General features: G+C 35.8%; 1 protein-coding gene across 2 annotated transcripts in view; it reads left to right on the top strand.

Moving 5' to 3' along the window:
* Glcci1 (glucocorticoid induced 1) overlaps positions 1–12,457 on the top strand; it is a 71,992-nt gene that overhangs the window by 34,661 nt on the left and 24,874 nt on the right. Inside the window, exons 3-4 of one of the 2 annotated variants that reach the window (XM_057764660.1) lie at positions 144–230; positions 11,152–11,265. In XM_057764660.1, coding sequence (XP_057620643.1) covers positions 144–230; positions 11,152–11,265 — 201 coding nt within the window. Of the gene's footprint in view, positions 1–143; positions 231–11,148; positions 11,266–12,457 lie in introns of both variants that reach the window. The other variant, XM_057764657.1, reaches the window with a different exon arrangement.

Raw genomic sequence — 12,457 nt, 5'->3', positions numbered from 1 at the left:
GCTAGATGACTCAGAAATCTTAGATTAATCTAGTCTAATCAACATTTAAAAGATTTTAATAGTGCTAGGAATTGTTTTTCAGTTATTTGAAATTTGGTGATAGCATTATTACTGTTTCTTACATTTTGATTTGTTTTTTAAAGACACCTAGTTGTTGGGCAGAGGAGGGAGCAGAAAAACGATCCCATCAGCGCTCTGCATCATGGGGAAGTGCTGATCAACTGAAGGAGGTATGTTATCTTTTTTATTTTATTTTATAACTTGTTTTGATCTTGATGGGTTTTTAGTATTTTCTCAATATAGTGAGACTTCTATTTGTTATAACCTACTTTTTTCATAGTCACAGAGTTGAAACATACTTTAGTAAAAAGTAAATTTTCCTTATTTTTGTAGCCTTTATATTCTCAATATATATCCCACCAGTTGTGACATTTCTAGAATCAACCCTGATTTTATATCATAATCTCTTTTTGTTTTAGTTATCTTTATTTTTCCTTAGCTTGCTTTTTTTAAAAATCATAACAACCAGAGCCATAGATCATAGCTTTCTACAATGATAAGAGAGTGCTTTTTGTTTTCTGATAGCTTTTTATGATATCCACCTTATTATGATCCGTTGGGACCTCATACTACAGTGGAAACCAAATCTTGTAGAAATGAGCTATTCTTTAATATTTTATGAATAGTCTAAAATATAGCTATATATTATTTTTCCTGATAGTTTTTTATGCAAATTATAAATTTTTACCTATTTGTTCTTTCAAAGCTATAGGAAACCCAGAGTTAAAATATCTAGGATGATTATCCTGTCTCTGCTGCCATCTTCTTAGTGGGAACAACTCATTGCTTTTAAGAGAATGAGTGTACTGGTTTTAGCTGAGGTTGGCTAATATTTTTTGTCTTAGTTTGCTTTCTAGTGCTATGATAAACACCATGACCATAATCAACTTGGGGAAGAAAGGTTTAATATTATCTTATAGTTTACAGATTACAGTCTATCATTGGGGGACCCAAGGCAGGAACCTTGTCTATATAGCCAAGACTATGTGGAAGTGCTGCTTACTTGTTTGTTACACATGGCTTGCTTAGTTTCCTTTTTTATATAACCCAGGACCACCTCACCAGAAGTGGCATTGTTCATAATGAGTTCATAATTGAACCCTCCCATACCAATCATTGATCAAGAAAATGCCCTATAAACTAGCTTATGGGCCAGTCTGATTGGAGGCATTTTCTCAGTTAAGGTTCTTCCTCCCAGGTAACTATAGCTTGTGTCAATTTGACAAAATACTAGCCTGCACAGTTCTTTTATACTTTGAATTCAGAATTGTATCACTGAATTTTTGACTCCTAACACTTGGGTCAGTATTGTCCCCTTAAAATTCTGAAAGGTTACCAGTAAACCAGTTTCGGTATAGGTTAACTGTAAACATTTCTCTCAAATTTTGTTTATGTGTGTTTGTCTGTATGGAACCACATACTCCAGAAAAATGCCTTAGATACCTTGGAACTGGAGTTACTAGGAATCATACCTGGGTCCTCTGCAATACAAGCAAGTACTCAACTGCTGAGCCATCCTTTTAGGCTCAGAATTCTCTTGAATGTTTTTCCTATGCAGAGTTCCAGACTGACCAGTATTAATTTTATATACTTTAGGTTGCCAAATTACTCATATACTGTGATGTCTAATCCAAATGGTCTGGTAGCATAATATTGCCTATGATTTTATTTTTAGCCTCCTTAGAATGTAGAAAATCCGTTATTTTGGCCTGCCTCTTATCTATATACATAATAAGTAGACGTAGATTTCCCTAGAGGAAGCAAAAGAAAAGGCTTAGTCTAATGCATCTAGACTGCAATAGGGATATAAACTCAAGTATAGAATATAAATAATGATAAACCTTCCATTTTATTCAGTATAGTTTCAGACATACTGCTGATATTTCACATCGTTCTGTTAGAACTGAGTGCTTATAGCAACATGGTATATGCTACTACAAGGGAACAGCTGAATTACAAGAATTGATTGTTCTCTTAGAAAACAACCGTAAAACCAAACAGTTTCATCTCTCTAGATAGAATCAAAGTAATCTAGCAGTTTTGCTTATGAAAACTTGGTGTTTGAATAGTATAAATTGTGGTATTCTTGTTCAAAATGAAAGAACAATTGCAAAGGAGATTGAAGATGTCAGTGGAAATAAAACTCAGTTAAGATTATAAAAGACCAGAACTTAAAAGGCAGTTCTGTATGTTCACACACATACGCACGGATCTAGTAAGTCATACAAATGTTCGTTGAAGAAAATACAAGTTCATTGATAGCTTACCATATGGTAAATTAGTCAGTTTTTTGTTCATCTTTTAGTATTATAAACTCATAATATCTTGACATCAAGGAAGTTACTTAGTGAAGTGGTTGAGATCCTGACTGGTACATATTTTGTAGTTAAAAATTAATACAGGATTGCTTGCACAGCATTGTGAAGTACTGAAAGAGGCTTACAAATTGAAGGTCAAAGGCCATCTGTCATTATTAGGTTTCTCACATGTGGAAGGAATTTTATTTTCAAGTGTTTCCCCATCTGTAAAGTGGATATCACCAAGAGCGTATGTTTTTCAAAAGATAGACAATGCTCTAGTTAACTTTTCTGTTGTGGTAAACACTATGGCCAAAAGCGCCTTACAGAAAGAAACAGTTTATTTTCATCTTACAGGTCACAGATCGTTGTTAAGGGGAGTCAGAGCAGGAGCACAAGGCATGGGCTAGCATGGCACTGCTTACTGGGCTGCCTTTTTGTTGCTCCCCGCTCGTGATATGCTAGTTGTCCTTTGTTTTTTTCAGACGGTGTCTCTGTGTTCCTTTGGTGTCCATCCTGGACTAGCTCTTGTAGACCAGGCTCTTAAACTCAGAGATCCGCCTCCCTCTGCCTCCCAAGTGCTGGGATTAAAGGCGTGCGCCACCACCACACAGCTCGATAGGCTAGCTTTTTATACAACCCTAGTTCACTTGTCTAGGGATGTTGCTGCCCGGAGTAGGCTGGGTCTTCCCACAGCAATCATCGGTCATGGCAATCTTTCCCAGCCATGGCCATAGATCAGTCTGACTTGGGCAGTTCTTCAGTTGAGGGTCCCTCATTCGAGATGACTCTAGGTTATACCAAGCTGGCAATAAAAACTAATCGGCACTCTGTTACAGTTGTTAATGCTGTATTATAGTTATAAATTTGCTTTTGTATTAAAAGTTACTGCTTATGAAAGTTTTCCCAAAGCATGCCTAGTTTGAGATGTTTGTTTGTGACTTGTCTTTGTCTATCCCTGAGTCATTTATGTGAAACTGTATATGGGCAGGCATGTGACTGTGTAGGGATCAATTTGCTTTTACTCAAACTGTAGAACTTTTCTGTGAAGATACTTGATCTTGTTATAATCTGTTTTAAATCAAAACTAGTAACAGCCTGAGATTTATAACCAAGTTCATTTTAGAAAAAAATAAATTATCTTTAATTATTTAGGGAAAGGAGTGATATAATTCAATTCATTTATTTATTTATTTATTTATTTATTTATTAAAGATATCTGCCTCCTCCCCGCCACCGCCTCCCATTTCCCTCCCCCTCCCCCAACCAAGTCCCCCTCACTCATCAGCCCAAAGAGCAGTCAGGGTTCCCTGCCCTGTGGGAAGTCCAAGGACCTCCCACCTCCTTCCAGGTCTAGTAAGGTGAACATCCAAACAGGCTAGGCTCCCACAAAGCCAGTACGTGCAGTAGGATCAAAACCCAGTGCCATTGTTCTTGACTTCTCAGCAGTCCTCATTGTCCACTATGTTCAGCGAGTCCGGTTTTATCCCATGCTTTTTCAGACCCAGTCCAGCTGGCCTTGGTGAGTTCCCGATAGATCATCCCCATTGTCTCAGAGTGTGGGTACACCCCTCGATGTCCTGAGTTCCTTGCTCGTGCTCTCTCTCCTTCTGCTCCTGATTTGAACCTTGGGATTTCAGTCCAGTGCTCCAGTGTGGGTCTCTGTCTCTGTCTCTTTTCATCGCCTGATGAAGGTTAATATCGAGGAGGATGACTATATGTTTTTCTTTGGGTTCACCTTCTTATTTAGCTTCTCTAGGATCACGAATTATAGGCTCAATGTCTTTTATTTATGGCTAGAAACCAATTATGAGTGAGTACATCCCATGTTCCTCTTTTTAGGTCTGGCTTAACTCACTCAGGATAGTGTTTTCTATTTCCGTCCATTTGCATGCAAAATTCAAGAAGTCATTGTTTTTTACTGCTGAGTAGTACTCTAATATGTATATATTCCATACTTTCTTCATCCATTCTTCCATTGAAGGGCATCTAGGTTGTTTCCAGGTTCTGGCTATTACAAACAATGCTGCTATGAACATAGTTGAGCATATACTTTTGTTGTATGATAGGGCATCTTTTGGGTATATTCCCAAGAGTGGTATTGCTGGATCCATGGGGTAGATTGATCCCGAATTTCCTGAGAAACCGCCACACTGCTTTCCAAAGTGGTTGCACAAGTTTGCATTTCCACCAGCAATGGGTGAGTGTACCCCTTTCTCCACAACCTCTCCAGCAAATGCTATCATTGGTGTTTTTGATTTTAGCCATTCTGACCGGTGTAAGATGGTATCTTAAAGTTGTCTTGATTTGCATTTCCCTGATCGCTAAGGAAGTTGAGCATGACCTTAAGTGTCTTTTGGCCATTTGAACTTCTTCTGTTGAGAATTCTCTGTTCAGCTCAGTGCCCCATTTTATAATTGGGTTGATTAGTTTTTTACAGTCTAGTTTCTTGAGTTCTTTATATATTTTGGAGATCAGGCCTTTGTCAGTTGCAGGGTTGGTGAAGATCTTCTCCCAGTCAGTGGGTTCCCTTTTTGTCTTAGTGACAGTGTCCTTTGCTTTACAGAAGCTTCTCAGTCTCAGGAGGTCCCATTTATTCAATGATGCCCTTAATGTCTGTGCTGCTGGGGTTATACGTAGGAAGTGGTCTCCTGTGCCCATGTGTTGTAGAGTACTTCCCACTTTCTCTTCTATCAGCTTCAGTGTGTTCAGGCTGATATTGAGGTCTTTAATCCATTTGGTCTTGAGTTTTGTGCATGGTGATAGATATGGATGTATTTTCATTCTTCTAGAGATTGACATCCAGTTTTGCCAGCACAATTGAAGATGCTCTCTTTTTTCCATTGTATACTTTTAGCTCCTTTATCGAAAATCAGGTGTTCATAGGTTTGTGGGTTAAAGTCCGGGTCTTCTATTCGATTCCATTGGTTGACTTCTCTGTTTTTATGCCAATACCAAGCTGTTTTCAATACTGTAGCTCTTTAATAGAGTTTGAAGTCAGGGATGGTAATGCCTCCAGACGATCCTTTATTGTATAAGATTGTTTTGGCTATCCTGGGTTTTTTGTTTTTACATATAAAGTTTATTATTGTCTTCTCCAGGTCTGTGAAGAATTTTGATGGGATTTTGATGGGGATTGCATTGAATCTATAGATTGCTTTTGGTAGAATTGCCATTTTTACTATGTTGATCCTCCCAATCCAAGAGCAAGGGAGATCCTTCCATTTTCTGGTGTCCTCTTCCATTTCTTTCTTCAAAGACTTAAAGTTCTTGTCAAATAGATCTTTCACTTCCTTGGTCAGAGTTACCCCAAGATATTTTATGCTATTTGTGGCTATCGTGAAAGGTGATGCTTCTCTGATTTCCCTCTCTGCTTCCTTATCCTTTGTGTATAGGAGGGCAACTGATTTTTGGAGTTGATCTTGTATCCTGCCACATTACTAAAGGTGTTTATCAGCTGTAGGAGTTCTTTGGATCTTAACTATAATGGATTAAGAGAGTGGCCTGCAGAATCTTGTTTTTGTTTCAAATTTGAGATTCATCACTTAATGCAAATGTGTTATGCTTTAAAACCTTTTTTACCCCATGTCCATACCTTGAAGTGGCAATAATAATAGTATCTATCTCATATTCTTTTGTTGAAAATCAAATGCAACAGTTACTATCTTAACAAGCACCACAGTAGCTTCTATGGTGCTTTGTTGCTCAGTAAGCAGTTGTTAGATTTAATGATAATTTTTATTAGTGGTTGACACAGTCATCAAACTGGCATACAAGGTACTCTAAATAATGGTTAGAGAATATGTGCTCCCAGTCAGGGTATGCACCATTAGAACATTTCAGCATAGCTAAATGTTTAAAATTTTGTCACCTACATTTGACAAAGGATAAATTCACAATATAACAATGTTTCTTTACACAAAGAAGGTTTGTTCTAGTGTGTTGCATGTTCCAAATGTCATTAACAAAAATAGAATTTTGTGGGTATATAGAGGTCTTTCTTTCCTGATAGCTGAATTCTGGGAACCATAGCTTCCAGCTCTAATGTAGTATCAAGATTCCTCTTCATTAACACTGTTTTCCATTAGCCTTGTTAGAACATAATGTTAGCTTTGAACTGCCATTTTCTTCTTCTATAAAACAATATTAACACATCTTAATATATTTGTCACTACTTCCTACTGTTGAGCTATTATCTTCACACTTGATGTTAAGGACATAAGTAGTTCTTTTTTTTGTTTTGTTTTGTTTTTGTTTTTTGAGACAGGGTTTCTCTGTGGTTTTGGAGCCTGTCCTGGAACTAGCTCTTGTAGACCAGGCTGGTCTTGAACTCACAGAGATCCGCCTGCCTCTGCCTCCCAAGTGCTGGGATTAAAGGCGTGCGCCACCACCGCCCGGCTCATAAGTAGTTCTTGCAGAAGAAAATCTCGAGTCAAGTCTGTCATGTTAAAATAAAAGACACTCCCAACCTCCATCTCAGTAGTACACGGAGAGTTACAGTCGTTTTATAACTTTGCCAGAATTTGGTGTTTACTATTTTGTTTGTTGTTAATTTATGTTTTTCTGAAGAGGATAATGTTGAACATCTCTTCTGTGCACAGTGGCCATTTGGATATCTTTGTCCATATGCTTCATTGAGTCTTTGAGTGCTTTCAATTTTTTTACACTTGCTGAATATATGTTCTGTGTCTTCCTAGGGTATAATTTGCCTTTTTACTTTCTTAAAGTATCATTGCCTTTAAATTTTAATGTATTATATATTTATTGGTGTATATGCACGCTCACACATGTGCACCTGCATCTGTGCATGCACACGCATGGATGTCTACATGTGCATACCGTCACAGTATTTTGAAGCTCAGAGGACAACTTGCAAGAGTTAGTTCTTTCCTTCAGGATACAGGTCCCATGGGCAGAAATCAAGTCACCAAGTTGGTGTCAGATATTCAAGTCCCAGTTTTACTGTGGAATATCAATTCTGATAGCATGCTAAAAGGGTGGGTTAGACTCTGACTGCTGTCGGTAAAGTCTTTTGTAGCGAATACTATGAGAAATCTTAGTATAGCAATGACATACATACTTCCCAGGTTGTTTGACTTGAGAAATAAGAAATAAGAGGAGTTCTCAGCCCTCTGATGATTGTGCTTTCATCTTGGTGCAGTGTATACCTGTGAGCAAGGAATCGCTGGCAGCAAACTTCTTGCTGATGAAAAGCTATGTAATTTTCCTGATTTTTGATTAGCTCTCTTTTTTATTCCTTCTCTTCTAAAAGTCCCAAGACCCTGAATCCCATCTCACTACTGCCTTTTGAATTAGGATTTTTTCATTGGGAGTTTTCATTTTCCAGAGCTACTATGGATTTGAATTAATTCTGAGAAATAAAAAGCTTTCTAGTCCTTGATACAAAACTGCTCACTCATTGTTTTAAAGATTTTATAGTTCTCTGTTTCATTATCTTTAATTAGTGACCCAAGATTGCGTATTCCTGATGTTTTGTTTTATTTATTTATTTATTTATTTATTTATTTATTTATTTATATTTTTTGTTGAAAAAATTCCCGCCTCCTCCCCGCCTCCCATTTCCTTCCCCCTCCTCCCACTCCTCTCCCCCTCCCCCCCCACTCCATTCCCCCTCCCTCTGGAGTTTTTGAACATCGGGCTTGGTATACTAGTATAGGAAGCCTTTCAGATTTTGAGAAAGTTTCTGTGTCTGGTTTTTCTTAAGTCCCAAAGTAGAAAATGAATTTTTAGAGGAAAAAAAAGAACCATCTAGTTTTTAAAAATTCATGCATTACACAGCTACTGTTTCTATTTCGAATAGAAGGTTGTATTGGGCATTTCATCACCATAACCCAGGTAGATAACCTGCTGAAGAGAAGACTGTCACTTTTATATGAAGCAGTGGGATATGGGTATTAAAAGGCTGTGTTAAGGAGAAGTTAAACACTACGAATGAACACTGGGAGCAGATAGAAAACTTCTTTTGCCTTTCTTCCAAGGGACACCTTCATTTGCTTTCCTTGGGTAATGGGGTTAGAGAAAAGAGGTGTCTTCAGATACACTGGAGGTTCCTTTCCCATCAAAGGGAAAGCAAAGGACATTTTGAACAAAACCTGTATGAATCTAGAGTGTTTTCTGTTTCTACATTATGTAAGTATGCAGCTCTTGTTGTTATAGGGAAAATGAATATAAGAGCCTCCTGCATTTTGAAGCAAAGGAGAACTTTATGGAACAGCAGTCTCGCTATCATTTCACCTATGTCTAAAATGGAATTTGCAATGTTTTAAGCACATATATATATTTGGGGAGATAGGTTTTCCCTTTCTTTGGATGCCTACTGACTGTAAACAAGAACAGTATTATAAGAAAATAACAGTTTGGGAGCTATAAGTCTATATTGTTAAGCTTTTTTTCTAGGGTTAAAATCCACATAGAACAAAATGTTTCTGGTTTAATGTATCAGAGGCCATAAACGATTAATTAAGATTAGTAGGCTTTAAAGATTTATTTTTGTAAACGGATATTTACAAATTACTTTAATTTGCAGGCATACCAAACTATTTTGTATAAGCACTTTCGGTTTTCAGACATCACTAAAACATCGTTAATATTCAGAAAACACTAAATTTTATACTTATATGCTAATAAAATCTCTTGTACAGTTTGAGATCTTATTTACTTTTTATTACAGCGAATAATTTGTCTTGATTTACTTACTAATTTTGATTTTTTTTCTCATGAAAATTATGCTCTCCAGAAGAAAATTAAGTCATTTCAAACTAGAGTGAGAAACAAAAACATTACCACAAGCTTACTTGTACATCTTTTGTAAGGATATTGTATGAGAGCTCCATAAGTCACAAAAGTGAAAACATAAAATCTTGATAGAAAGGACTTCAGTTATCCCCGTTTTGGTGGTTGTACTGTTTCCCTATTATTTACCATACGTAAAAATTTCCCCAATAAGTCATATATTTTTAATTTGAGCTTGTATAGGTTCTAATCGTAATTATCTTATGCTTTCTGATGCCTGTTATTTACAGTACATATTTATATAGTTTCATAGGACATTGTATTTTTACTATATATATTCTTGAGAAAAATTAGTGCATTTTCCACTTCACTTTGTACTTATATTTTATCTAGTAGACAGCATAAAACTAAACTTGTTCTAGATTTTTCAAGGAATTATTATTGATTAATGTTGCCATCTTCTCTATGACAAAAGTAATATTAGTATTAATGACATCTCCCAGTCTGTTAGTGGTTCTTTTGTTAGAGATTACCCATTAGATACTGGGTAATTTATGAAACAAAAATTTTGATTCATAAATCTTCTCATAAAGATAAGAAGGTCAAAAGTCTTAAGAATAGACAGCTCCATCTTGTTTGGCCTTTGGTGAGTCATATCATGAAACATCAAATACCAAGTAGGAGGGTGTGCAGGAAAGAGAATTTCATGAGGAAACAAGAGTCTTCATAAGAATTAGGGTCCCATAAAAAGCACATTATTTTCTAAGTGGTGCAGTCATATTCCATGCCCCCCATCTTTTAAAGAAAGGTTCCATATCAGCTCCCACTAAGCTCTGCTTTTAAACACTTTCTACTGTTTCTTTTTAAAATATACTTAAATTGTTATGTGCACACTTGTTTCGTATGCATGTTATTTATGTATGTGCACCATGTGTGTGCCTGGTACCCATGGAGTCAGAATAAAATATTGGTTCCCTGAAACTGATATTACAGATAGTTGTGAGTCACTGTTTGGTTCCTGAGACCAGAACTGTGTTGCAGGTGTTCGTTCTGGGCCACCTCTCCAGTATGCAGCGTATACTAATACTACTAACTAACAGAACTGCACTAAGGACCAATTTTACAACACCGCAGAGAGTTAGGGATACATTTGACCAGTATTCTTATCCACACATTTGAACAGTATTTGTAGCCTTTTAAAAATGCTTGGGAAGTTTTAAAGTACATTATGCATAACCTAAAGTATGTTAGCAGTTTAGTAAGTTCTAGATGATATTACTGTAAAGACTTTGTAAATAAATCTGGAATGTGATTTATTTAGGAGAATATATCCAAATGTAAATTTATGTTTAAATGAATAAAAGATAACGTAAAGTAAGATTAAATACATATAAATGTCCTTATGAAACCTTATGCACAATGAGTAAATTCAAATGAAAAATATTAAATACTAATAAGATACTAAATATTTGATTGCCTTTACCACCATTGTGATGTATAATTTAGAATATTTAGTAATAGATAAGCTTGATTTCTTTTTTATGAAAGATAGCAATATAGAAATTAATGCAGCCTCTATTTAAGATATAGTGATGTATGCCTTTAATCTCAGACTCAGAAGTCAGGCAGGCAGGTCTCTGAGTTTGAGATGTTCACAGTAAGCTTTTGTCTAAAAGGAAAAACAGAAATAAAAAGAAAGTTTCAGGTTTGACAAGTTCAACAGTAGCTATCTGAAATATATTTTTTTAACCAAAGTTTCTTTTTTAAGAGACTTCCAGCATTATGAAGGTAAAATCTGAAGCGATCTGACAAAATTTAGTCTACCTGCTTACGAGCCACCCCACCAAATAAAACTACAGAAATTAAGCATTTGTGTTGTACGTTTATTTCTCATTTTCAATCATCTTAGCCTTAACAACTTGAAGAATAAATCATTGTGCTAAAACATTATCTTCTATTAAATCTTTTGAGAAAAAACTGAAGGAAAAAACAGCACTGGTGTTCACTTTTGCTTTCTTCTCTGTTCTCTCCCCCAAAGCAGATTGCCAAACTGAGGCAGCAGCTACAACGCAGCAAGCAAAGTAGTCGTCACAGTAAAGAGAAAGATCGGCAGTCACCTCTCCATGGCAACCACATAACAATCAGTCATACTCAGGTAGGCTAATTGTTCAGATTTTATTAATTCCTCTTAATGCATTACTAAGGGGAAACCTATACTATCACCAAAGGTTTATCTTTACTGAATTACTATTTTTGTAACACATAACAGAGTATAGTGGCCTAAGAATGGTATTTCCTTGAACTGAAATGACATCATTGGTAATGTGCTTGCTGAACAATCCTTCTAGCAGCACCTTAAACTGTCTACTTTGTATTCCAGGCAATTTGCAGTTTATTTCATGTGAAGAAATTTAAAACTAGAGTTTTTTTTTTCCCCAAGAAGTTTGTGCTAACATATCTTACTGAACAGATCTGAAAAGTGCTGCCATGAAGTGATGAATCTTAATAAGTTAAATTTGGTATTGTGACCAAGTAGTACATTGATAGGGATAATTCAACATTAGGACATATGAATATAACTTACTACCTCAGAAAGTCAAAACATAGAAAATGCATCAGATTTTCTTGATATTGATAAAATTGATAACACTTGATATAGTATCCTTTTGTGGTTACTAAAGTTTTTATTAAACTAAAAATAGTAAAACTTCCTGTTATTAATTGTATGCCTCCTAAGATCAGATCCTTGATTAATATCAAGATAAAGATGATCACAAAGGTCTACATTTATTGGCATGCTACATAAGGAACTAAGAAAGGCATCACTAATTGTATATAACATTGTATATTTAGAAAATAAGAGTGAATTAGCTAGACTATTAGAACTAATTATGAGATCATTAATATGGAAAATACTAACAATATCAAGTGGAATTGAGAATGTAAAGCAGAAGAGCAGCTGTGCATTGCTGTTAGGAGAACACAGTAATATAACCACTTGGCAAGCATATACTGACCATTATCTCCAGTATTTCTCCCTTCAAGTAGCCACTAGAAATTAAAACATATCTGCATGAATGCTTGAGGAAGCACTATTCGTGATAATGAAATGAAAACAAATATTCTCTCACTGATGATTAGACAGATACTTTACATAACTGTACAGTGTAATGGTATTCAGTAATACAATGGAAAGTAGCTAATATGACAGCAGAATTGAATTTCAAAACCATTTTGCTAAGTGAAGGAAGGTATGAGTAGAAGCTGTGTAATGTATGATTTGTCGCATTAAAATCCCAAGGGATAATTGTATAAACTAAGTATTAGGAATAGGAACTGAATGCAGA

Source organism: Chionomys nivalis, chromosome 1, assembly GCF_950005125.1.
Source record: "Chionomys nivalis chromosome 1, mChiNiv1.1, whole genome shotgun sequence".
Lineage (NCBI taxonomy): Eukaryota > Metazoa > Chordata > Mammalia > Rodentia > Cricetidae > Chionomys > Chionomys nivalis.
The sequence above is the reverse complement of the archived record's forward strand: the minus strand, read 5'-3'. Positions and strand labels throughout refer to the sequence as shown.